Source organism: Lethenteron reissneri, chromosome 18 (genome assembly GCF_015708825.2).
Source record: "Lethenteron reissneri isolate LAM-NWPU_2019-01 chromosome 18, ASM1570882v1, whole genome shotgun sequence".
In the NCBI taxonomy this organism is placed as follows: domain Eukaryota; kingdom Metazoa; phylum Chordata; class Hyperoartia; order Petromyzontiformes; family Petromyzontidae; genus Lethenteron; species Lethenteron reissneri.
Window position 1 is genome coordinate 15,669,108 of NC_083796.1, and position 25,479 is coordinate 15,694,586.

Genomic DNA, 25,479 nt, shown 5'->3' on the forward strand with positions numbered 1-25,479 from the left:
TTCTGTCGACCTTTCTGGCCACCTGCAGTTCCCGGAGCAAACACACGCATGCATCATCAAACACCTCTCGCACACGCAGCGGACACGTCTGTTCACAGGGTAGAAATGTTGGTTTCCATGAAGTGCGCACGTTTTCCTACTTCACTACGTGCGACGCGGGACCCTGCCTGGGTGAGAATCTTGAGCGCGGGACCCAGACGGAGGCCCAGGGTGGACAGGAGATGTGTCTCTGTGAGAAGGGGCAGCGTCTCTCCGTCAATGGCGTGGTGGCGGAACGCCTGCAGGCCACACACGCGTGCACACAAAGACTTAGCAGACTGTTGGGGCAAGTGCTGTTGGCGAATTGCGCCTATGAATGCTGACACGGCACACCTTTGTCTTCCCAGTGGCGATGTGTACACACACCTCACCAGGTATGAATTTAAGGCCTGGTCTGCTGAGGGGAGGCCCAGGACTGGTTTAGATATTCGTGACCAATGTTGGCCATGAGTTGGAAACGATCTTGGGTCGCTGGGTTCGTAGCGCACGTCCACCAAGGAGATGAGTTCAAGTTGAGTGAGATGGAGCGATGAGATCGGTTCATGTGCACGTGCAGAATGGCTGTTCGCATCGCCGGATTGTGAGAGGTGGCGGTGGTTCAATGAAGATGGTGGTGATGGTAGTGGTGTCGGGGAATGGCGATGTGGTGCCCTCCTTTAATCCAGCGTTGTCGAGGCGAGGGCTGGTAGATCGCTCCACAATTGCTGTGAAACTCCCTTCCTATGCGTGTCGAGGAGTTGCTCATACCCTGGCTTTCCAGACGGTAGTACAGCGAGTGGACTAATCGCCATTATTTTCCCATCTGCCTTGCCCCCTCCCTTCCCATGGGAAACCGCCTTGCCCCCTCGTGCAAGGCGGTTTCCTCCCACTTGTATAAACACTCAACCTTGATTGAGTGTAAACATTTGAAAATAAAAAAACAAATGCAGGACCCCATGTGGCTCTCCTGGATAAGTAAGTAAATCATTATTAATAATGAAATTATTATTATTGACGAGCTTTACTACCCAGTTTCGCCCGAGACTTGGATTCTTGTCTTGGATTAATACACGGCCTACGTTGAGGGTGGGCACGCACACTGCATGACGCTGCCGCATGCTGGTGACATCACAAATGTGACGTCACCACTCACTTGCCGTGCAAACTATATCTATTATTGCGCCCCCCCCTCCCCAAAAATTCAAAAGTCTATTTTTATACTTTTGCATTATGTACATTCTGAAGCTACCCACATGCCAAATTTCAAGTTTGTTGCATGTTTGGAAGTATGCTAAACATTTCGAACAGACACATTCACAAATTTCCCTTTTATATATATAGATAAAGCTGCCCATTGGGGAGGCGTTGCGCACCTGCGCAGACTCCGCACACCCAGGCATCGCAGCAACAAAGGTGCAGACGTTGTCCACGCTCCACGCCCTCATGTCTTCCTCCTCCTCCGCGGCGCTCATAGTGCCAGGCTCGCCGTCTTCCGCCATCTCCTCGCCCGGCCCTTTCCCGGGCCGCGCCGGCCTCGCGTGGCTCAACGGGGACAGCGCGGAGGGAAACCCTGGTGAGGATGTCGCGATACGGTCACTCCTCGCGTAACCCACGTGCCGGGGAAGGCCCATGTTTGGCAGAGGCGCCGACGTGGTGCCGTGTCTCAGGGGGGGCGTTGAAGAGTGTGCCGGTGAGGTTGACGGTGAGGTTGACGGCCCGGGTATCGAGGGCAACAGCAGAAACTGCGAGGCTGCCGGCAAGCGGGTCGTGCCGCTTGCGGTGGCCACAGCTATCACTGCGGGGTTCCTTGCTGCCTCCATGGCGTCCGGCGCCGAGTGATGCAGAGCCACGGATGGCAGGCGAGGAGAGCTGGGCCGGGAAGAGGGGCGCGGACACACCGAGGTCTGCGGCGATGGGGACAAGGAGGTGAGCAGAGGAGCGGCTGAGGGTTTTGACAAACTCTCCTGGGAGCTCTTGCCCGCGGCCTCAGCGCGCCGTGAACCTGAACCGACGTCGCTTGCATCGCCGCCCTGTGCCGCCATCGAGGCATCCGAGAGGTCGCGGCCGTGCCGCGTATCGCCCCGATCGCTCCGCTGCTCCTTCCCTTCACGTCCGTCTCCATCTGAGTCACAGCTGCCGTTGTCGCTGTTGTTCTCCTCCAGCGAGCGAGCCTCTCTCTTCATCACTGCCATCGGCGCAGCATCTTGGGTAACGTACGCCGTGACTTTTTGGCCAGATGACTTTCGCGTTACACCTCTTCTTCCCAAGGGGTGTGAAGCGCGGCTGGCCAGCAGCAGCCCGCGAGCATGGCTCACACTCAGCTGGTGCGTCAGGAGGTGCGGCTGATGCCGATGGCTCAGTTGATGCTGCAAGTGCCGCTGCTGCAGTAGCATTAGCGCGCTGTGACGCGCGGTCTCTGCTGAGTTCCCACCGATGACATGGTGAGTGTGCTGGTGAGGGTATGGGTTGGAGAGGGGTGGAGGGAATGAGTGAGGGTGGGACTGCAGGTGTGAGTGAGCCTCGAGCAGCCTCTGGTGATTGTGCAGGCTCTCGAGCTCCTTCTGCCGTAGGATATCGGCCGACATTTCCAACCTGAAGTGAGAAAAACAATGAAGTTACTTGTATGAAATAAACACTCATGTCAACATCACTTGTTGATTTACACATGTGTACAGGAGTATTGTAAGTAACCAATGAGTCGGCGAGCGGAAGGAGGTGCGAGCGTGTTGAGAGGCATGCGGGGCCAAGGGTGACGTAACGTCACGGGTTACATAAGGGGCTTTCGGAAAGCACTTTTGGGAAAGTGGATGGAAGCGTGGTCGTCGTTGGGGGCCAGGGTAAGGACCGGCTGGAGTGGGGTCTCTCTCCTCGTCGCGGAGCGGTGTTGGCTGATCCCCCGCTCCAGGCAGACGAGTGAGAGAGCCAAAGGGATAGCCGGGGTAGGGTCCAAATAGTTATCAATGTTCGGGTGAAGGACCGAGAAAGAGTGCACCTACACTGGTATGAGTGTGGATGCTGAGTGTGGAAGTGTTTTAATAAACGGCAACAGCCCTTATAGTAATCCTCGTCTCCGCGTGGTGTTATTGCACAACACATGCATAGCAAGCACATAAACGACATGCAAACAATCACTTGAATAAACAAATATCGTAATGTTAACATTGTACAATATGGGTTTGATCAGTTGAAATACATGAAAAGGGTTGAAAATGTATTAGAAATTGTACAATTATGCTGCTAATTTAACTTTAGGGTTTTTTTAAAATAGTTGGTTATATTAATGAACGTTTTTTAATGGTTAATTGATTGCATTAATACATAATTCATATCATATAGAAGTTGTTTATGTTGTCAAGGGCATGCTCACCGGGCCAGGCTGTGCTTGCGCAGGATCCCATGTTGCTGCTGCTGTTGCTGCTGGGAGAGGAGTAGATCGGCTGGGCTGGGTGGGAGAAACCCATAGCCCCCGACTGGGACACACACAGAGACGCCAGTCACACAGGCGAATTAAGATGGAGTCATTGGCCTCCTTGGCAAGGGCCGTCCAACCCTTGGGCTGGCTCACGGTCATAGACCTCAAGGATGCCTACCTGCATGTCTCCATTCTCGCTAATCACCACTGATTTCTCTGCTTCTGCATTATGGATCATCACTGGCAGTTCCGTGTCTTTCACTTTACTCCGGGTTTTTTTCTTTTTTACCAAAGTCCTGATGGTCCTTGTGGTCATGCTAAGGCGGTGGGCCCACCACATCTATGCCTACCTGGACGACTTAATAATTTGGGAGGTCACCAAGTAGCTCCTGGAGTCTTCGGTCTGGGTGGTGATCTTGGCTCTATAGGCCCATGGCTTTGTCTTCAATGGGGCCAAGTGTCATCTGTCCCCCTCGCAACGCCTATGCTATCCTCAACACAGTCCAGGCTTGGGCTTTCTTCATGTTGGGTTGGGTTGATTCTCTGTTGACCACTCGTGGTGGCTCGGCCCGGTCTTTTCTGATGCTCCTTGGCCACCTGTCTGCCACAATCAATGTCCTCCCTTGGACCTGCCTACGCATGCGAGTCCTGCAGTGGTGTCTTTTGGCACCATGGGACCCAGTCTCAGGCACTATAGGCCTCTCTCCGGACAGTCAGGGACCTCCACTGGTGAGCCCTTCCAGCCAATGTCAACCAGGGGAAGCCTCTGGGCTTCTTCAACGAGCAGCTTGTGGTCGAGATGGACCTGATCTGCTGACAATCCCCCCAGTATCAACGTCATCGACCTCCGCGCGATTCATCTGGCACTGTTCCATCTGTGCGCAATAGCCTCAGACAAGCGGGTCCTCGGCTGTGACGTGACAGCTGTTGCCATGGTGAACAGGCATGGGTCTTCCCATCACCATGCTCTCATGAGGGAGTTCTCCATAGCTGGGTCAAGGCCCACAGGGTTCATCTAATGGCCAGGCATCTGGCTTGAACCGAGATCCTCACCGCCGAATGACTAAGCAGTGAGACCTTAGCTTCCGGCGCGTGGTCTCTACACCAGGTGTTTTTTGATTAGCTTATGCAGCGCTTTGGCTTGCCTGCCGCCAACTGATTTGCATCCGTGGTTGATCTACCGTCAGCCCGCGGCTTTCACCATAGATGCCCTGACATGTCCATGGGACCAGGGTCTTGCCTATCTGTTCCTGCCATTTCCCCTGATACCCAGGGTGCTCCAGTAGGTGCACAGGGATGGGGTCAGGACGGTTCACGTCACTCCCAACTGGGCTAGGAGGTACTGCTTCTCTGACTTCTTGGCACTGGTGGACAGTGACCCTTGGCCACTGCCTTCGCGCTTAAGCCTTCTGTCTTAGCGGGGCGTGTGCTACCAAGACTTGTGGGTGTGCTGAAGTAGTAACTAATTGGCACGTTTTGTTTACGTGACAAACCTTACTAATTGGCTGTGTCTGGTGGTGTTGGGATAATGACACATTTATATTTACGCGATTTAACCAAAAAAACATAGATATTGGTCGCGAAAGCTTACGTGTTAAACTGAAGCAAACAGAAATCAAGCAAAAACAGCCGCAGTGCAGAAGAAATCAACACATGAAAAAGTTGGCTCATTCAAATTCACTTTTCTTTTACATTTATCGTAAAATTGTAATTAAGACACTCGCCTGCTGCTGCTGCTGCAGCTGTGGGGCACAGCGGTGACCCGGGCAGAAAGGGAGCGTGCAGCGGCGCGGCGCCCAGCGCGGAGCGGGCGACCGCCGGCGGGGACAGCGACAGCGCCGCGTGTGCCATCTGCCTGCTCGGCGCGGAGACGCGGGGACACGGGGACACGGGGATACAGGGACGTGATGGCACAGAGACACGGGGACGGGAAGACAGGGAGACGGGGACATGGGGACGCGGCTAAATGGGGGACGCGGAATATGGGGGACGTGGGGGATGCGGGGACACGGGGACACAGCGACGCTGATGAAACGAGGATGCAGCGAGTCGGGGTCACCAGCGAGCGGGGTACTGCCACAACCTCTGCTAATTCATGACTGAGAGTTCGTTATGGAGGCACAGCCCCTCTGACCTCTCCCATTGAAGTATCGATGGTTAAACCTCAATCCGGTTGTCATGAAGCACGAGTGGTCGGGTTGGTGAGGGAAATAATAAAACGGGCAACGTTTAGGGCAATGGTCCTTCTGAATAGCACATGCTATATATTTTAAAAGTATGTGCTATGAAGAAGGGCCATTTCCATTTTAAGATGGTGTTATTTTCTCTGCATCCTCACGCCGTGGCTACCTTTCCACAAACAGCCCATGCGGATGCTGATGCAGCTGCTGATGAAGTTGGTGCCTCAGCTGGAGTTGCTGCTGCTGAATTAGACTGGGCTGCGGCAGGAACTGCTGCTGCTCTTGCTGCTGTAGAGGCAGGGGCCCCAGTCTCCTCCGGGCCCCCACTGGCCCCGTCGCTAGGACCTCCTGCACGTCGTGGCCGTGGGGGTCGTGGGCCCACGCAAGAGAGGACGGCGCCGACGAAGAACACGACCGCTCCAAATCTGGAAATGCTAAACAGCGGCGAAGCCCGGAGTCAGCGTCAAGTCACCAATGTCGCTGCTACCGCTCGCGGCACGTGCATATGGTGGCGCGTGTAAAAATCTTTTGTGTACCGTTTATTCTTTTACATTTTCATTTATACGTTACATAAACATCTCAGCAAATTAAACCGCCTTCCATTGCATCTCATTTAACATTCAAAGGGTACACCCAGTGGAAGCCTTCCAGTGGCCATGAGGGGTGGGCATTCGTCTGCCAGCAGTGCATTCATGACTGCTGCTGTGTGTCATCGCAATTGAGTAATTGGGGGTGCAATTAAAAAAATGTGGACCAGGACACCGGCACATAATGGCCGAGCCCTCTTTGGACGACGTCACGGGATCTTTAATGCCCACAGGTGAAGCAGACGGCGCGCAGTATTGCCACAGTCTCAGCCGGGCTGGGCTGCCTCATTCGAAGGTGCGACCGCTCAGCCACGTCACCCCCCTCTTCCCCCCAGTAGTAGATGCGCCGCGTGAGGGGGGTGGGGGGCGAACGCACCTTGCTCGTGCAGGCGAGGTAGCCCGTGGTGGTCGCGTCCGTGGCAGGAGGCGGCGCGGCCCAGGGCCGAGGCGCAGCGAGAGAAGCGCTGCCCCGGGGGGAGTTCGTGGCCGTCTCCCGCCGGGACCTCAGCCAGGCCCTCTGAGCGCCGCACACACGACGAGCATGCGGCAACATCCATTGCGTGTGTCACTAAACATAGAGCAGAGCAATTGTCTGCTGCTCAAATGAGCATTGAGGCGTCCGTGCTCATCTCAGTTTATAGCCTTGCAGAGTCAGTGGTGCAAATGTCACATTCCTACGGCGGGGGCGAGTTTATCCAGAGAACAACCACTGACTTTCCCACAAGCGCTACTCATTTTGTGGCCTCCGGGGCGATGATGATGATGATGGGCCGAGTCAACCCCCAACCAGGATCTGAACTGGCAGCCTTCCGACTGCGAGCGCCTCGTATTGGAGTGAGTGGCAGTGGGGGTCGTTCACCTGCGGGGGAGCCGATGCCTCGGGCCCTCTTCGACGTGGATTCGATCGCCTCCCTTCCTCGGCGCCGGCCCAGTGCAGCACCTGGCCCGAAGGCACGGACGGCAAGAGTCGCGTCGTGGGGCTTTCACTCGGGGCTGGCGTGAGCCGCGTCGCTGCGTGTGCCACCCCACCATCTGGCGGGACTCGCCGCGATCATCTCTCTTGTGATCGATACATTTTTGGAATTTAGGGTCATTATTATCAGTATTTTTTAAAATCTCTCTCATTTTCTGCATCGTTTATTTCACGTTTATTCTGTTTCTTCTACACATCTCTATGTGCTCCGTAACCCTATATCAAACATTCGTTTAATAATTTATATGAATCGGAAGCAATTTACTTTCACATTCACAACTTGATACATGTATTATGAGCGCAGAAATCGAGAGAGATCCTTGTGGATCTCTCCCACAGTGATGCAACCATCCGTGTTAGAGTACGAGCCACGTACTCTAACACGGAAGATCTCGGAGGAAGTTGGATATCACCGACTTACCATCGGATGTTGGCAGTCCTGCACCAAGAGATAAAATCCACACAAAATGGACACCAATTTGATTTAAAAAGGGCCCGAGCATCATCGATTCAATGCGACTGAGTTTTTAGGACACTGGCATCTAAACTATACAAAGGAGACATTTGGGATGTGTGGGGTTAGGGCAACTGAAATAACGGATGAGAAAGGTGACAAATCTGACAGTCTGGATATCACGGCTAATCCCTGAGCACAATCCCAGCCTCAACCTGCAAACGCGCCGCTTCGTGCGTGGAGCACGGGGGGGGGGGGGCACACGAGGCGCGTCGAGCAGGACCACCACGGGCGCCGCTCGCGGGATCGGCGCGCGCCGCCCAGCTCTGTTCGCAGTGTCAGCCCTCCTGCAGATTTATCATCGCTGCCACCAAGGGTGGCAAATGCTCGCAATTGCCATCTCGACGCATTTTACTTCTAGATCGCAGGCATGCATGGGCCACGATGCTGCCATACAATGGCCTGTTCTTTGCTTAATAACATCATGAGACCTTCACCGACCGCTGTGAAGCAGACGGCGCATGTTGTATCGGTTAATGTGCCCACCGTATTGACCGGAGCAGCGGCCGGACTCGAACTGCAAGCCTTCGCAGCAGCACTGGGCTGTGTCACCACCCCCATTATAACCAGGTGATCGTCACGTGGGACGTGAATCGTGCTGTTTGTTGCTGACAGCTTGGCGGTTTGGGCATTTGAGCCTCTGCTCAGCCACCATGATTTAAAAAAGACCGAATACATTGATTTAATAAAGTGCAGCATTGCCTGTGAAAAAGCTCAGCCTTATCCAGACCACCAGTTCAAGAGAACTGAATGCGTGGCCAATTTGTCGTCGTAGTCCATCAACTCAAGGGGTTGAGAACCAGCGGCGATGGCCATCTCTCCGTGTATACTCAGCCGCTTGCACTCGTGTTTCTGTTGTGATGGGGCTGTTTCGTCATTTACAAACGGGAATTACCGAATGCATGCGACAGATTGAAAATGCCAGTTACAATCTTCGTCTGCGTAGGTGAGCTTGTATTTGTCAATTAATTAACGACATGGCCACTGCATAGAGACCACGAGCAAAACTAGACCTGAAAAGACGCCCAGGAGGGACACGGGCATTCAGTATAAGCAGAATACCAGATGAGTGAGATGCAACAAATCGGATGCCCTGGATATCACGGCTAAGCCTTCGGCATAATCCCGTCCTTAAACTGCAAACATGCAGATTAATGCAGACGGAGAACAAGCCACGCACACGCATACACACATGCAGTCGGGCACCCATATGCACAGACAATAATGGAAAAACATTAAAAACATCAACAACACTGGTGCAGCCAAGCCTCACCAGGAAGCCCGTTCTGGCCCACAACGTGAGCCTGGTCTGACATCTGCTCATGCGTTGGGGGCTTCTGAGGATTCTTGTCCGTTTGGCTGTTCCGAAATTAACGTTTCTGCTGAAATCAAACACAGCGGATGCAAACAGTGCTTTTGATTCTCAGAGTCATGTGCATTGAGAACAGTGGCTCAGTACAACTGGTAATGTACAAAGGACAGATTCAGCGAAAGCCGGAATCCTGCTGCTGTCCCACATCTGGGGTGGAGTACCCAATTCCGACTTCACTGCACCTGATAGAATTCAGAGTGAAGCAGTTGGGGTGATTTCTGGTCCACGAACTCACGATTTCACTCCGATCGCTCACAATACTTGTGGTGAACGTGAAATAAAAAAGCATGCTCCGGCAGGAGGTATATTCATCGTCCTTGCATGTTTTTTGTTTGCATGTTCACCACCAGTATATGTGATCAATGCAGACACAAATCCTTGCAAGGGTTTCTGTTTGGTGTTTTAACATCTTAACACAACTGTTTTTTTTTGCCAGAAAGGGTAAACCCGATTCGTATTGAATGTGACTATCCCAACAACCGCGCAGCGACTTGCCCATCGCCGCCTGGACACCCGCAGGGCGGCCCGGGGACCCTCCCTGCAGGGGCGCCGCCGGGAGAGATGAGCCGGCGGGCCCCACCGCCTGTGAGGAGGCGGCGTGGTGGGGCAAGGGTGCGGCCAGGCTCGACACGCCAAGCCAGGCGCGTCGAGTGTTTTCTTTTATGATTGGAGTAGGAATTAGAGGATTAGACGTGGGATTAAAGCAGCAAAATATATGCCCTACTACCCTTAGCCACTTTGAGGTTCAGTTTGGATTTCACGCCGTGGTGTTACGGGATTCAACCGTTGTCATTGGCTTTGCTTCATGGAGCCCATCTCCCACTCACGTGATGATTATATCATTTTTGCAGTCGATAATTGGCACAAAAGTAGAGGCAGCAAGTTGGGGGTGAGTGGTTTTGCCCAATTTAACTTGATTCTGCGTTGGGCGTCTCTTGATGAATCGCCCATTCAGACTGCACGTGACTTCTGCTCGTATTTAGCCTGAACCCAACTTGGAAGCCTTTGTCTTCCTTCTCTACTCGCTGCCGGTAACATTTCCTGATGCTCATTGCCATTGGGAGTCACAGTGACGGTGTCATCCGCAAATCTGAGATGAATCACGTGCTCTCAATATTCATGCCTTTGTTTCTCCAATCCAATATTTTGGAAAACATTCTCATTTTATTGTGAACAACTGTGGCGCAGGTGTATCACACTGTCAGCATATTGGTTCTTCATGTAATCTCAGTGTGGCTGCTCTGTGCTTTTATTTATTATTTATATGCTATATTTAGTCCTGGGTTTGTGCGAACCTGGATGACTGAATCAATGCTCTTTCATCGAGCACAATGGTAAATGACAATCATTCGTTTATTCAAGAAAATATGTCAAGAGATTGACAAACGTCTCAATGACATCAAAACGCACGACGCCAATGCCATGGGACACTTCAGTGCAAATATCAGCAAGAGGAACCGAGACGAAATAATGGGTTGTGCGTTTGGGATCGGGTAGAGGGTTGAGAATGCATACGAGACATGAAGATGCGAACACCGACAAGTCCAGAACGCGTACGTGAGGAAGCCCAAATGGTGGGATTAGGAACGACGTTAAGTTTATTCTCACAAACAACAACCGCCATTCGCCACTAAGTGGCGGTGACGTCACAATGGCGCTTGTGCCAGGCGATGTGCACTTTAAGGCTACGTAAAGTATCGAACGCCCGCTGGCAGGAGGTCACGACACAGAACCAGGTGCTATGGGTTGACTGAGATGAGCGGCAGATGCACCGCCTGGTCCCCTGCTGTGCCAGGCGTGTCTGCCCCCAACTGACTCAATGCAGGCAGTGATTATATAGATGGTTGCAACAAGTTGCACTTCCACAAATCCAGAGAGGGAGGCAACACTGATTGGAGGCGCAACCAAGATTGTGCACATAAAAACATTGATGTCAATCGGTAGTTCGCTCTCACCAACAGAATCAAATTGATGAAACTGGTGTCACCACTTAAATCATTAATTAAATACCAAAGTAGCGATTGACAGAGAATGAAGTTAGAAAGCAAGCGGAGAACAAATGGTATGAAACCGTAAAGAAAGCATAAAGCGGAGAAAAACTAGAGATGGAATGCACAGCACGAAGTAAAGCGATGGGGAAACGAATGAGAAAACAACTCAGAGAACACAACACAAAGCATCTTTGGTAAGGGTCACATTTTGAGCAATGGGGGGGGGGGGGGGGGGGGGAATCTGAAAAAGGTCGATGATTGATAAGTCACAAATGTTCGCACACAGAAAATGATAACACCGTAACCCGCGATAAATATACATTAGTGGAAGTACTTCGGCAATCCGAGCAACACTGAGGACGAGGAGGATGTTCAACTTGGAGAAGTCAATTCCGCCCTTTGCAGGATGACAAAGGTGAAAGCCTCTGAACCAGGTGGTATTTCTGTCGACGTGCTCACAATCAGCGGCCATGTTCACAATCATGGAGAGCGAGCGGCTCAATCATTGCGTTGCTCAGGGCTGAAACGAGATATGAGAGCACCGCCTCAATGCTCATTTGAGCAGGATATCACTCTTATTCGCCAGCGCAGGCGGCACCGTGTCTGCTCTGGTGCAAGGACTGTCACCCAGAGTGTTGACACCCACAAGCACTCGATGGCCGTGAGTGTGGCGCACAATGCCGTGATCGTGATGATGACACAGGTTCCCAACTCACCACGCAGCTCCACGCAGACGAGAAGCGCCTCTCAACAGATGGGCCGGTGCCGAGTAGCGGATCCGGTCGCGACAGCCTTGTTACAAAAACCGCGTTCAGTTAATGCCTGATTAGGGCTGACAACGCCGAGCCTTAAGTGATGACCAGAGGAGCGAGGAGGGAGGAGGGAGCCTGGAGGGCGACTCTGAGCAGACCCCGAGGGTGACGATTAGCGGAGCATTAGCTACAGGTTCGTCGTGTGAGATTAGCAGCTGGGTATTTAGGGGGCAAGGGATGCTGTACTGTATTTAAGATGGATCATCTGGCAGTGGATAAGCACAAACACGAAGAGCCGAGGCGTGCGCAGAGCCCTGGTGCTGTCCGTGCGTCCCACGCTGCACAAACCGCACATCAGGCAGGGCCTGGAGCGGCTGCAAGGTGCAGCAGGCCGTGGTCATTGTGCAGCTTCTGTGTGTCCGTCACCCACGAGTCTTTCGTGAATTTACTTGTTAGCATATAATTTGCATACAGTTTATGAAACAAATACTGAAACGTGCGATTCAGTGCGTGCAGCACAGGGAATAGATATTGATCTGCGTGTGGCTATAAGAACGCCTGAAATCCGATGCATGTATCACGTTTTGGAATTTATATTAAACGGCGGATCACGACATCACTGCCACATTCGTCTTCAAACTGCACCTCGACCTCTCAATGCGGGGGCCAAAGCTGAGCAGGCCGCTCCAAGAACCTCACTGGGCCACATATATCACCACCCATGGGTCTGAATGAATCTGTTAAAATATTAAAATCAGATGTCACATTCTTGTACTCTGAAACACATTCGCCTGATTGTACTGTTTACACGAGTAATTGTATGTATGTTGATTTAACTTCTTTCGCACCGTACGTAGCCAACCGTGCTAATCAGAGGTGCGGGGGGTGGACAACACACAAAACACAAAAATAAATTCTAAACAAATTAGTTTTCAATCTAGGAAGAGCATTCCAAACGTCCGCGGGAAGCGCATCCGAATGCGCGCGATGTAGTAACCGTCTTTGTATTGTGTAGCTTAGACAGGATCATGCTCATCCTGTGAAGAATATAATCTCACTGCACCTGTGATTAGCACAGTTGGTTACGTACGGTAAGAAAGAAGCTCAACATATATACCCTGGGTATTGAAGGTAGCTGGAGCAGCCATGTGGAGCTGATCCGGAGCCAGTCTTGAGCTGGGTTGAGCTACCAGACTCACTGCAGAGCCGCAGTCAGCAAAACGGAAACATTTTCCCCTTAAAAGTCTCACACGCAAATGTAGCAATACAAAGCACACAAATAATCTGTAACATATTTTATTTATGGACGAGGCCCAGAGTCCTGCTCTAGCCCGGGCTCGAGGCAGCAGCACGCCCGTGGGAGTGAAACCGTGCAGTTGAGCAGATTCCTCTGCAGGTTTATCTGGAGCGCCCAGGGTACAGCTCTAGAATTGCACACATCCCACTCGTCGCTCCGCTGTGCTAGAATGCCATTCTTTATCTATGCATCTGTTTAAAACCATTGCAAAGCAGTATCACAATATCACCCTAAACTCTCTGCGCAAAGAATATGCCTCTGACCATTTGTCTTGTTCCCACAGGTGGTCACTTGGAGAGCAACAATACGGAATTGTGGAGCCGAGAATTTTCATATTTCATCCGGCTCTATGTTGTTTACATAAAGTTAGTTTTTTCAGGTTTAATGACACGATGCTTGAATTTTCAGGGGTTCTTAGCTACTTTAATGTTTCATTCCCATCCCAAAAGCTGCCCAGAGCTGAGCGTTAAGTTAATGACGGCTTTGTGAGTTGGCAAGGCGGTTGGTAAGCGATCAGAGCTCGTGATGATGCACCGGAACCTTCAGCTTTACCTCCACGGGGTAGTGATCACTCACCTCCAGGGCCTGAGCACACAGCACCACCACAAAGTACACAACATGACAGTCTAGAGTTCGGTATCACAGTGGCGAGTTCCACATAACACAACAACAACAGCCGCATTCTCCACTAAGCGTGCCGAAGGTGTGGTATAATTTAAGACCATCACGTGAAGTATCAACGATCGCTGGGAGGTCACGGGACAGACCCAGATGTGATGGGTTGAGTGCCTCAGGTGACTGGCAAGTGAACCACCTGCCCTCTCCCCACTGTGCCACTTTGCTGAATTTAAGCTGCTCTGATCATTGTTGTGTCATTCCTCTGCCTCTCATTATTGCTGAACAGTGGCAGCCTCCAGCTGCCCATGAGCAAATTTCAAGGACCTCCTGCACAGAGTTGCGGCCACTACGTCTGCAAATTTGCGCGCGTTACAAATTGAACTATTATTATTATTAGAGGACGATCTTTGCACCTCTGGTACCAAATTTCGGTAAGTTCATTCAGCCCTATGTCCCTCTATACCACATCAGCCTATCTCTTTTTTAGCCCATACCACACCTGTTTAGCCGTCTGATCATCCTAACCTTTCGAGCTGCTGCGACACATGGGCTACATGGCCCAGCCAACACAGACTCACCTTTTGGAGAAATTCACTGATGGGACTTTCATCCTAATTTGCATTGTGCCATCAGCGTCGTATCACGCATTACAAACATCTCCACTCCGAACTCTCATAAGTAGCAGAGAATGGCTCAATACGTGGCACCGCATAATGACTTTTGAGCTACTTTAATCGACCACTGTACCCACACCAGGGGCCCACCCTTTATATACTGTAGTTTATATATTCTGCAAAAGAGTTCGTCGCATATAAAATCTAAATTTGATTCTTAATATTAGTTTAGAAAAAAAACGTGTGCAGCCAATGGTGACCATGGTGAGACCACCAACTCGCTACTCTTGAGAACCCAGTCCAATTTTGGACGGCTGCCCGAATGGAACCCGGGGTCTCGGAGCTGTCGACTTGTCATTGACGCAGCGTTAAATCCCTTCATCCACCCAGCCGTCGCTCAGCAGGGGGTCTCCGGAGACGGTATAGAGCCGTGGTACACCACGACATTGCTGGCGAGGGGAAGCGACCCGCATTGGATGCCAACCTTCTCATTGCTGAGCCCATACGTCTTCTGGAAGTTGAACGCCCTCGCAGATCCAGCAACCAGCGCACTGCGTAACTCCGTCCCGTGCACCACGATTCTGTCATTGAATACGCAAAACGAAAACAGCGCTACCCACCGAATTACCGATAGCACACAAGTGTTGATTCCTCCGCACAGCGTGAGTCTGAAGGCAGACAAATAGCGGGGGACACGGAGGTGAAGCCTCGGACAGTGTCAGTTTGGTGTCTGCAAATGTAAGGCTCCATTTGTTATTCTGCCTCTTTGATCTGAATTTGTTATTTACAGTAGTCGTCAATTTGCTGTAAATGCTTTCAATTAACAACCGTGCCCTGAGTGTAACCCTGACGAGATCTCCACAATCAGCATCACCATGCACTGTTCCCTCACACAGGGATTCCTTCATAAGGCTTACATCTACATCTGTTTAGTCTCTCTCCCTTGTACCTCTGCCGTCTGTTATGTATCCAACTCGCTCTTCTCTTGTTCCTGTCTGTCTTCTGTCTCCCTGTCTCATACGCTAAGCTGGGCAACTGAACAATGTTGAAAATGTTATGAACATTAAAATTATTCAAATGCATAAGGCTCAAAATCTGAAACCTGCATTTGCAACTGCAACTAACCGATGCAATCCGTCCACTACTGTGGGTGGGGGGTGGGAGGGGTGGGGCTGAATGGGGAGGGGCTGGTCACCCCGTGGTGCCCTTATAAAACTCAACGTTTAACCTACTCATGCCGGCTTGTGCCCTCCCTCACAGTCGAGCATATTTGCGGAATACACCATGCCGCCGTTGACCCTGGCCATTGACCGAGCAACCCAACGTCCCTAACAGCTCCCTCCGCAGGAATGTGTTTATGGGTGCACCCATACAGAACATAGCAGGCGTCAATCTGCCACGCGCTGTCTCTGTGACAGATGGAAATCGTGTTGGTCCATCCGTGGAAGGGCTCTAAAACATCGCCGCTTGACGACTTGGGCCCGTGCTCAGCCCCTGTGTTTCACAAAAACACAGCCTCCTCCTCCTCCCCCCGCTCTGTCTGCGGGAGGAGGCCCACGGTCCGTGCCGCCGTGGGCCGAGGCGCCGCGCGTACCGGTCGTAGGCGCAATCCGTGTTCTTGTTCACCGTGGTGTCCACATCGTCCCCGATCGCCCAGTGAAACGACGGGCCCCGAATGCGCACGTGGGACCAGTTGGTGGCCGAGACGTAGCCGCAGGCGGCGTTGAAGTCTCCCAGCAGCATCACGTTCTGCGGGCCGGTCATCGCGCCAAGGCAGCGGCACCGTCACAAGGGCAATAGCAATGCCCTGTGTAGCCATCTGCCAATCCACTACTGGATGAGGGTCTCCCCATGCCGTGCGAATCGCGGGGATTATTTGACCATACTTCGTCACGCTGGTCAGTGCTGGTTGGTAAAGGCTGGGAGCATAGACGTGGGAGCAAAGAAGTATAGTACAACCCACCGTGTGGCCTAAGCCAACCCAACACGCGTGGTGGCTTCCCATCCAGCCACTGTCGGTGAATACCGCTCCTCATATTGTCTTTGTGTAATGGTGTCGTCTGTGTAATGGTTGAGTAGGAGAGTGAGCATGACCGCATGTTGAGTGTCCTCTGGGTAGGTGAGTTGAGAGTGGGCCGACAGGGCGTGCGTGTCCTGTGTAAGGGTTGTGTGTTGGTGTGCCCGACCGTCGATCCGTGTGTGTTAGACGTGACCTGGTTTCCCCAGAGCTGCACCACTTCCTCAAACACGGTGTGCAGCTTCTGCAGTTCCGACACGGCGCTCTTTGGCGAGGTGTGCTGGCCCACCAGGATCAGATCCTGCACCGCTGATACAACAAAAAGGGCGGCGGGCACGGCCCAGCCGGAATGTGTTCACCGCTTGGCTGCAGGGGCTTGCGGTACATATCCGGAAGGTTGCCCTGGTTAACGGTGTGGTGTATTCACCATACATACGTGCCATCTGCTTCACAGTGAAAGATACAGAGCCCGTGACTCCATTTGAATACAATTAGGATACCACAGCTCCGATTAGCACGGTTGGCAACATATGATGCGAATTAAGTTCAAAATGCATACAATTCACCGTACATATATATATCGGTGTGTTGGTGTCACTGTACACATTTGACAAATTACTTAATTGGGAAACACCTAGCAATCATCGCCCCCTACTGCCAATTACTGGACTTATGTGAAAAAAGAGTCCACTCAGTGAGGCTTTCCTGTGTGAAGACGCGCAATTATAGTATTTACATGCGGCCATACACACGTGGGAGCTTCTCAATTGCAGGCCAGGTGCAGGTCAGGTGCAGGTCAGGTCACGCTGCGCTGCGACACTGCATTACAGAGGCGTGCGCTGAAGGTGACCCCGTGTGCCCTGATAACCCCGCGGGGTCATTACCTGTGCTGGGTGAGTGGAAACGCACCGAGAAGGGCTCGCGGAGAAACACGCAGGGCCCTTGCGCGTCGTTCTCCTTGTACTGGTGGGAGTCACGCAGCTTTACCAGGTTGCTCCTGGACAACGAGAGAGCACACGCGGGCTGCGTGTGGTTCTCGTCCTCTATCCACGGCTCCCCACGCCGTCTCCATGCATCACAATCCGACTCGCGCCCACTACGCGTCAACGCCACGAAGCTTGATAACTTATTGACCAGCGTGCACGCGGTTACCATTGCACGCTGATACAGACAAAGAAGACATCCGTGAATAACCCTCGGGCCTTAAAAAAACACAAATAGATAGGCGACGATTTTGTCAGTGGCCCTTCTTCCGCATAGCACGCACTGATTACGATGGCTTCTTGTACATGTGGAGTTGTTTTGTTGAGTGTACGTCATGTGTTTTTGACAGCCAAGCTGGGGGCACATTACACAACAACGGCTAAGTGTGGTAGTGGCGGGGCGAGTGCGGTTCCATTGATGCCAAGCGAGCGAGTGGCTGAGTCAGCGCCGCGTGGCGCTGGCTCCGCCACCTCCACCGCGTTCACCACAAGAGGCAGCTGTGGCTTGACCCTGCAGAAGAGGCCAATGGCACCTCAACATTGTGGGGGAGCGCCGCATGGCTCGAGAGAAGCCGCGCGTCGGGCATGGCACACCCTGCCACGGAATACACTTCGGGTCCGTTAGTTATCTCATAAAGGGGAACACATCAATTATAGTTTTGCAAATGGAAACTAACCCGATTTAGGTGAGTTCATAGCTGGATTACGCTGACATATCCTTGTGTGAGCATTACATAAAGAAAGAACAGATGTCGTCTATATCTGCTTTTAAATCCGCCACACGCTCGGTCTCGCCGCCACTCACCGGTACACGAACGCGTACTGCTCCCTGTACGAGCCCCGTCCCAGGCGCTTGCTCGCCACGTAGGAGTAGCGATGCCCCCCGGGCTGGCTGCAATCAGATCCGCACATTGAGGGCACCCGCAGTGGACACAGTGCCAGTCCACCCACCTCACGAGCACAGCGTGGTGGCCGCGCCGCTCGCCGCTGTATGAACCTCGGCGGTGCCGAGACCAGCAAGGATGTACAGGATGTATATGTGGGGCCAGTGGCGTGTGAGGAAGATACCACGACGAGCTCATGGGTCTAACTGTGAATGTGACAATCAACATTACTCAAACTTTGAAGTATTCACACGACGTATGCCCTCCCGACACCGCGCAGTAACTCTACTCACACCATGTCAGCCTTGTCTCCTCATCCCCCACCTCCCCCAAGTGAGGTCTTACACTCACCCCCCAAGAGCAATCGTCCTGAGCAGGTTTCGAACTTGTAAAATTTGAACCATGACGCAGGCACACAATTGCCTACTCGTTTGGAATGCCGTCGGGCGATCTTTAACCGCCATTGTGAAGCAGATTGTGTATGTTCTGGTTTGTACAACCGAGGTATGAACTGGGGCGGCCTGCCAGATTCGAACCGCGAACCTCTTCAACAAGCGGCTACCGCTGGGCCTTGTCACAGCCCCAGAGTGCGTTGTGTAACAAACACTCGAGAGAGAGAGAGAACAGAGAGACATCACTTGTTGAGTTGCTCCACAAGGCGAGGGAGTGTACAGTTCTTGCAGTCCCGGATCTCCATCACGAGTGTGACGTCACACCGAGATATGATCTATCACAGACATGGAGAGAGGGGAATGGGCTCCACGTTTGCTCACCCATTCCTCAACAACATCTTCACCCATTCCTCAACAACATCTTCACCCATTCCTCAACAACATCTTCACCCATTCCTCAACAACATCTTCACCCATTCCTCAACAACATCTTCACCCATTCCTCAACAACATCTTCACCCATTCCTCAACAACATCTTCACCCATTCCTCAACAACATCTTCACCCATTCCTCAACAACATCTTCACCCATTCCTCAACAACATCTTCACCCATTCCTCAACAACATCTTCACCCATTCCTCAACAACATCTTCACCCATTCCTCAACAACATCTTCACCCATTCCTCAACAACATCTTCAGGGCTCCACGAGCACTGGGGCAGCGACCATCTCTCTTGGTGGCCCTGAGCAAGGGGTGGAAATTTCGCGTTTCCATCTCATATCGCGTCTCTTGACTGCGGCGCCCAATCGCCACAACACGGAGTGGAGGCGCTGGAGCAAGAGAATGAGTCCTTGCAGTAATGAGGCCTATTTATGATCATGTAAAGTAGATGTGTCATGCCCAAATATAGGTTATCCAGAGCGTTCCCTTGCCCATATAAGGAGTTGTAAAAATAAATAATTGCGATTCCAGTTCCATGCTAGATCCCATACTCAAACCCTCGCTCAAACACATCATCGCGAACCCATGCTCGAGCCCATAATGCATGCAGAATCCCTCCACATTGCACGGACTTATGTTGTCACGCCTCAGCGCACACCAGGGCGGGGGGCACTGCACGTTGCAAGCGATTCCTTCCTCTGCTCCCAGTGCATCATGCCACCGAGTTTTACTCAAATGTTACGCGACAAGTTAGTTTAGCAAATGCACACATTTTATCCTCATCTACCGTGTTACAATGCCTTTTTTAATGAAATATGAAAGTTTTTGCTGCTCAAACGAGCATTGAGGGATTGGAGGTCATCTCCTATTTAAAGCCCTGGACCCAGTAGTAGAAATTCCACAAAGCAGTATACATTTTATCGACCACAGAGAAACAATAAGCCTAAGAGTTGAGTATTTTAACCATTATGCCACTCCTGGGTCTGACCTTTACGATGATCTCCATCACGTGGGGCTTGGATGCCTTGGCTTGGCCGAACGTCTGAATGTTGAAGGAGCAGATCTTGAGGTCCGATGATGCCCCACCACACACGAGGGACAGCAGCAGCGGCAGCCACAGAGCACCGGCACGGCCCCGCGGGGTCCTCCTCTCGCACATCTCGGTGACACACGCGGGCCCTGCGCTCCCGAGTCCCACCTCCACACGAGTCCCACAGCAGCAGCAGCCGCCACACAGACTGCCTCCGTGCTGAGCTATTGGGAAACACTTCCCGTTCCATGCGCGTGCAGTGTCTGTGCGGCCACTCGGCCACTTATCTTCAGGAAGTGTGTGGCTTCCTCGTGTGAGTGGGGCAGCACTCGTGCAGATGGCACGAGTGGGTTCTGCGACACTGGCAGTATGGACTATGCCATTTGAGACTGTCCAGAGTAATTATTACATACATTTACATACAAATTCACTTTGTAACAAACATTCAGGTCCATTTATATCCCTGACTTGTTATATCATATATATATATTTAGTTTCACACATTATTTTCATGCTATATTAAAAAATCGCTTGTTTTGGGGCTGTGTTTCCTTGTCCCTGCATCGTAGACATTGCTCATGATGCACGACAACTCCATTTAAGAGACATTTGTTGCCGGTTTCAAGGACAATGGACACTGGAGACGTTGGAGAGGCCACGCTCCTCGCTGGGAGTACAGGCACAGCATCGTGGTGTCTCGTGAGCCAGTGAAGTGAGAAACTGGAGGTCACCAGATCATGTAAACACCCTTTAGCATCAACGCCACTCTTATTTAGAGATGCATACGTTAATTCACGTGCAAGGCTCTTTTATAAATACTGGCAATTTCCACGGTGGTGGCAACCCGCGGCACCCACAGGGCGATGCCATGGCTCTAGATTAGCACGGTTGGCGACTACAGTGCGAAAGAAGTTCAAAATGCATACACGCATTGCTTCCAGAAACAGCGCACTGGCCCTTGAAACATTTCCTCGGAAGCCTGTACCAGCTGCCAAGGAGTGAAGAAGCAGTGTCCATGTCTCCATTCCAATATATCCGGCCAAACGTCCACCCAGTTTTCTAAAGATGGCCTTCCCCATAAGTCTTAAACCGGCTCTTGACTCAACTTGCCTTCCTTTCCCACCGCTTCATCTTGGTTTGGTTCTCACTCTCGACTCACTTGCCCTGCCCTGCCAATCTCTGTACGACCCAGCGAAGAGGCCGTAGGGAAGAAATTGATTTGCCTTCCTTTCCATATACTTTGCACTTTGATGTGTTTTGTATTGTTTGTTGTAACTGCCTGACCCGTCCCGACGGGACATCTGTGAGAAAGAGCTGCATAGCTCATCGGATTTCTCCAGGATAAATAAAACCCTCTGTTGCCAACAAGTCTTGCCTCGAAGTTGACACGCAGATGCCCTCACCCACCCTTCTTACCTTGACTTGCGTCGTTGTTGTTGTTGGACTCTCGCTGTGTCTCGTATGGGTCCCAGTGCTCAGTGTGGGATCTCAGTGTCTCACTCTGAACTACTGGGTGCACCCTGCTCATGCTTACGCGCTCGCTGCAATTTTCCTCATTAACACAGCCCCTGGGCGTAGTCAAACATTATCCTCATGGTAATTAACACCCAATTACATTACTTGCATATGACAAGAGGAACTGAGAATGTCATCAAACAGCATAAAAACAAAGCGTTTGATTGTCTTGTTTTATTGTGAACCACGTAGCAACGGGCGGACGGTAAGTCACAATATATATTGCAATAGTGAGACCACTTGTTTAATCGTGCAAGAGGCTGTGGGAACTTTACGAGTAACACATGGATTCAGATTTGTAAGAAAAACGAATGCTTCCGGGCAGCGAGGTGTCCGCCCGGCGGTGACGGAGACAGTGACAGCACAGGGCAGCCTCACGTGGTGGCTGCAGGTATGGGAGGTCTCGCTGGGAAACCCTGGAATCAGGCGCTGTACACGATGGCTATGTTTAAAGCACAAGTGTTCACTCAGTAAAAATTCATTTATTTCACAACCGTTAGTTAATTGGGTGAGTGGAGCGTGTGTCGTGACGGGTAATATGTGGATGAGTGATGTGTTGAGTATGAAGGCTGATTTTATGCAAACACGACTTCAATGCCAGTGTCATGCACGAGACGCAATACGAATGTCACCAACATGACTGTGTCTGCCCCCTCCATACCTCCACGACTGTCACTCCCTACCCCTATCGGTGTTCCTTGTGTCGATACTCACTCCCTACAGCTCCTCCGGCGCCAATCTAGCTACCTCCAAATCAATATTTTCTGATCACCACCCCAGTCTCCAGTAAATATTCATCTTCTTAGCATCTGCTCAATGTCCAATTATTTTTCCATGCTCGATGCTCAGCTTCGATGGGGAATTGGAATCCTGTGTCTCTGAAGCCCTGGCACACCGCGTCTGACCTGAGCACACGACGGTACTCTCCTACGACGAGCCCTCCGCTGGGTTCGTCACGAAGACGCTCACTGCACTGCCAATGGTTGCAGGCCCCCCATCATTTCCTAAACCGATTTGAAAATTGCTTCTCTAAAAAAGATGCTCTTGTACACTCCCACCCTTAATTCACGCCTCTAATCCTTAAACTCCCAGCCTCCTAAAGTCAATCCCTTTTGGAATAACATCCTCCTTCCTGAGTGGTTTTTACAACGTCACCGTCCTGCCAAGCTTCCCCTCCACCACCCCTCACATTTTACACATCCCGTCATCCACACAGCCTTCTGGAAGTCCATACTTTAATTATCCATGGCCCCTGCCTCTCCATTACAAACTTGACCTTGTTTCAAACATCTGCAATGCACTCCTTAAAAACGTCATCCTCGGTTTACACAGTCATCAAATCCTCATCGTATTCTTCCTCTGAAGCCCCACATCGGTAAAGGTCGCATTATCACACGCTCGATTGGACATAAACCCCCACCATGAGGATATGTAATGAATATGTAATTAATATAAAATGTAATTAAAGCACACACATGTGATAACATACCTGGTTCAATACTGACAGTAGCGAGTCCCTGGCACAGTGAAACCTGTACTACAAACAGCACCGTAGTTCTGAGTGTGCAATGCGTGTAGATTTGGCCATTTGACATATCGCACAAAGGCCGTCGTGATGACCCGGGCTGACTGCTGACAGAACAACAACACCGCTGCATCGCCGCGTTTTTCGTTCTGATGAGCCAGCACGGTTAAGCCCAATTTGCTGCCTTGCACGACCTCGGCCCATAACAGAACAGAGCCCTACATGTGCCGGCTCAGAGGAACTCCGTGCAAACAAGCGCTGTGCGGTGCTAATCTCTGTTCGCAATGTGCATTCCACGTTCCTATGGTGAGAGCCTGTCTAACCATAGAGCAGACGCTGTTGATTTCCTACGAAGTTATTCTCTTTTATTTAGCTCAGAGGAATGCTGGTAGTGGAGATACGTAGATAACTATACTGTAGTTGTTGAGTAAAATGTTTTAATTTAATTAATACTGTGCTGTAGATTATATCAGCACCAACTCAAATCAATGTAATTGTTTGTTTAAATATGCGGTGCCTCTGACACAAATCTGGCCATCACATTAAAACTCAATAAAACTAGAGAGATTCTAAACAATGAGAAATATATATCGTTCCAAACATGTTTCATTGATCATCATGAAGCAATTTTCATACACTGCTGGATGAAGACCACACAAATCCACGCTCATCTCTCACAGCCCTTCGATGTTACAATCCGCCTCGCGCGTGTACATGAGAGCTCCACCTTTGCTCGTCCTGTCCACTGGCTGCCACGCCATGTGAGAATCAGAATCTTTATTTGTCCTGGAGGAATCCGATGAGCGATCAAACTCGTTTTCACAGATGTCCAGTAGGGGCGGGTCAGCAAGTTACAACAACGAACAATACAAACGATAGGAGTGCAAAATAGAGAAAAGGTAAGAAAGTAACTATAAATAGATAAAAAAAAACCATAACGCATACAAATTGCATGAGTACATACATTCTTGCTGATTTTTCTACACTAAATACAAGCTTGGGCAAGGCACCAAAACAACAAAACAGCCACAAACCACATCAAGACAACACAGTCCCTCAATAAAATTGCACATTAAAATTTAACTATAGATACAAGGGTAAGGATTAAAGTTCACATTAAATTGTTAATGTGGTTGTATCCAGCACTAATATGCTTCAGGTTTTTTTTTAAAGGGAGATGTATGCTCTTCTTGGTTCTTTCGGTAAAGTCACATAGAAGGAAAATCATAAAATAATAAAACATAATAAAATATTCTCACGACGTGAGCCTTAGCTCTTAGAAGAGCTGGAAGGCTGGGAGCCGGGGTCCTGCCTGCCAGGACCTATTCTCCCCTTGACCGCTGGGACACTGAGCCTGAGCTCTCACAAGAGCTGCAAGGCTTGGTCCAGGGTCCTGGCTTCTTCTGCCGGGCTTCGGTCTTCGTGTGAGAACTCGCGCGCGCTCCCCGCGCTCGCCCTTTTATACCCGTGTGTAACGGTCCTTATCCAATCACACGCTCCCCCGTGGGACCCTCTGATTGGTTCTTCACAATCCGTCGTTTCGATCCTCTTTACCTCGTCTGACCCCTGGCCGTTGGTCTGGCAGGAATCCGTGTTTACGATCCGCTCTGACCTCTCCCTGACCCCGGCCGTTGGTCCCAGCGCGGCAACTCTGCATTGCCCCTCTGATACACAGTGGACCCGCAGGTTACCGAATAGTGTGTCTAGCACCTCTACATAAGTACACCCAAACATTTTAAGCATTTTGTTCAATATTGTTTCTGATACCCGTAATATGTGAAGGGAATTATACTGGATTTTTGTTTGAAGAAAAGATAATTATCTCAGTTTTTGGAGATTTAGGAGCAATGGCAGAGCCAGGATTTTAAGGTAGGGGGGGGGGCAACCCCTCCAGCAATAAAAATGATAGCAGTTGTTAGTAAGTAAGGACTTATCCCTTGCTTTTTATTTGACGCGTGTGCGGCGATAGCGAAGCCATCGATCGTGTACTGTATACACAACTGCGCACAATTCTGAGTCACTTATAACTGCTTTGCCGTTACTTATTGCCAATTATGGACTCAGACTATTGTCCTATCATCTCATAGAGTCCCTGGCACGTAATAATATGCTACACAGTGGCAGTGGGGGTCGCAAAATGCCGATTTATTACTAATAAACTCCAATGATCCGATCGAAATTAGGGATTTCGATCGGATCATTGGGGGGGCACATGCCACCGCCCAATGGCTCCGCCAGTGTTTAGGAGAAATTTTAGTGTTGACAATTGATATTGAATTCAGTTGAAATCATTTTGGAGATTCTGTTTAACTTCGTTTGGAAATTTACCCGATACGAGCACGACATCATCAGCAAAGAGA

At 50.9% G+C, this 25,479-nt stretch overlaps 2 protein-coding genes and 1 long non-coding RNA gene across 4 annotated transcripts; all 3 read right to left on the reverse strand.

Moving 5' to 3' along the window:
• Window positions 1-36: 36 nt before the first annotated feature.
• Window positions 37-2,210, reverse strand: LOC133343631 (sterile alpha motif domain-containing protein 11-like). Its single transcript, XM_061553322.1, has 2 exons — window positions 1,392-2,210; window positions 37-278 (listed from the first exon to the last, which is right to left on the reverse strand). The coding sequence occupies exons 1-2, from the start codon at window positions 2,208-2,210 to the stop codon at window positions 93-95; spliced, it is 1,005 nt and encodes a 334-aa protein (XP_061409306.1). The 3' UTR covers window positions 37-92.
• Window positions 2,211-7,056: 4,846 nt separating this feature from the next.
• On the reverse strand, window positions 7,057-12,215 carry LOC133343607 (uncharacterized). The gene is made up of 3 exons (XR_009755275.1): window positions 11,764-12,215; window positions 8,958-9,063; window positions 7,057-7,137 (listed from the first exon to the last, which is right to left on the reverse strand). It is a non-coding gene; the product is annotated as an uncharacterized LOC133343607 (long non-coding RNA).
• Window positions 12,216-13,081: 866 nt separating this feature from the next.
• On the reverse strand, window positions 13,082-23,139 carry LOC133343608 (deoxyribonuclease gamma-like). 2 transcript variants are annotated; one of them, XM_061553299.1, is made up of 9 exons: window positions 23,084-23,139; window positions 20,038-20,194; window positions 18,851-18,939; window positions 18,134-18,220; window positions 17,230-17,342; window positions 16,542-16,654; window positions 15,923-16,077; window positions 14,813-14,909; window positions 13,082-13,681 (listed from the first exon to the last, which is right to left on the reverse strand). In XM_061553299.1, exons 2-9 carry the CDS (start codon window positions 20,053-20,055, stop codon window positions 13,610-13,612), a joined length of 744 nt encoding a protein of 247 aa, XP_061409283.1. In that variant the 5' UTR covers window positions 20,056-20,194; window positions 23,084-23,139; the 3' UTR covers window positions 13,082-13,609. The 2 variants fall into 2 exon arrangements, with proteins under 2 accessions (XP_061409283.1, XP_061409282.1); XM_061553298.1 differs by lacking the exon at window positions 23,084-23,139 and having other exon boundaries at window positions 20,038-20,292.
• Between the last annotated feature and the right edge of the window lie 2,340 nt (window positions 23,140-25,479).

Excerpts from the sequence above, each read along its gene's own strand:
- LOC133343631 (XM_061553322.1), bottom strand. The coding sequence starts at position 2,210 with ATGGCAGTGATGAAGAGAGAGGCTCGCTCGCTGGAGGAGAACAACAGC. Across the intron at positions 279-1,391 it reads GGTGTGCGGAGTCTGCGCAG|GCGTTCCGCCACCACGCCAT; the intron begins GTGCGCAACGCC and ends TGTGGCCTGCAG.
- LOC133343608 (XM_061553298.1), bottom strand. The coding sequence starts at position 20,208 with ATGTGCGAGAGGAGGACCCCGCGGGGCCGTGCCGGTGCTCTGTGGCTG. Across the intron at positions 16,078-16,541 it reads TGCAGCTCTGGGGAAACCAG|AACGTGATGCTGCTGGGAGA; the intron begins GTCACGTCTAAC and ends ACCGGCCCGCAG. Across the intron at positions 14,910-15,922 it reads ACGGATTGCGCCTACGACCG|AATCGTGGTGCACGGGACGG; the intron begins GTACGCGCGGCG and ends ATTCAATGACAG.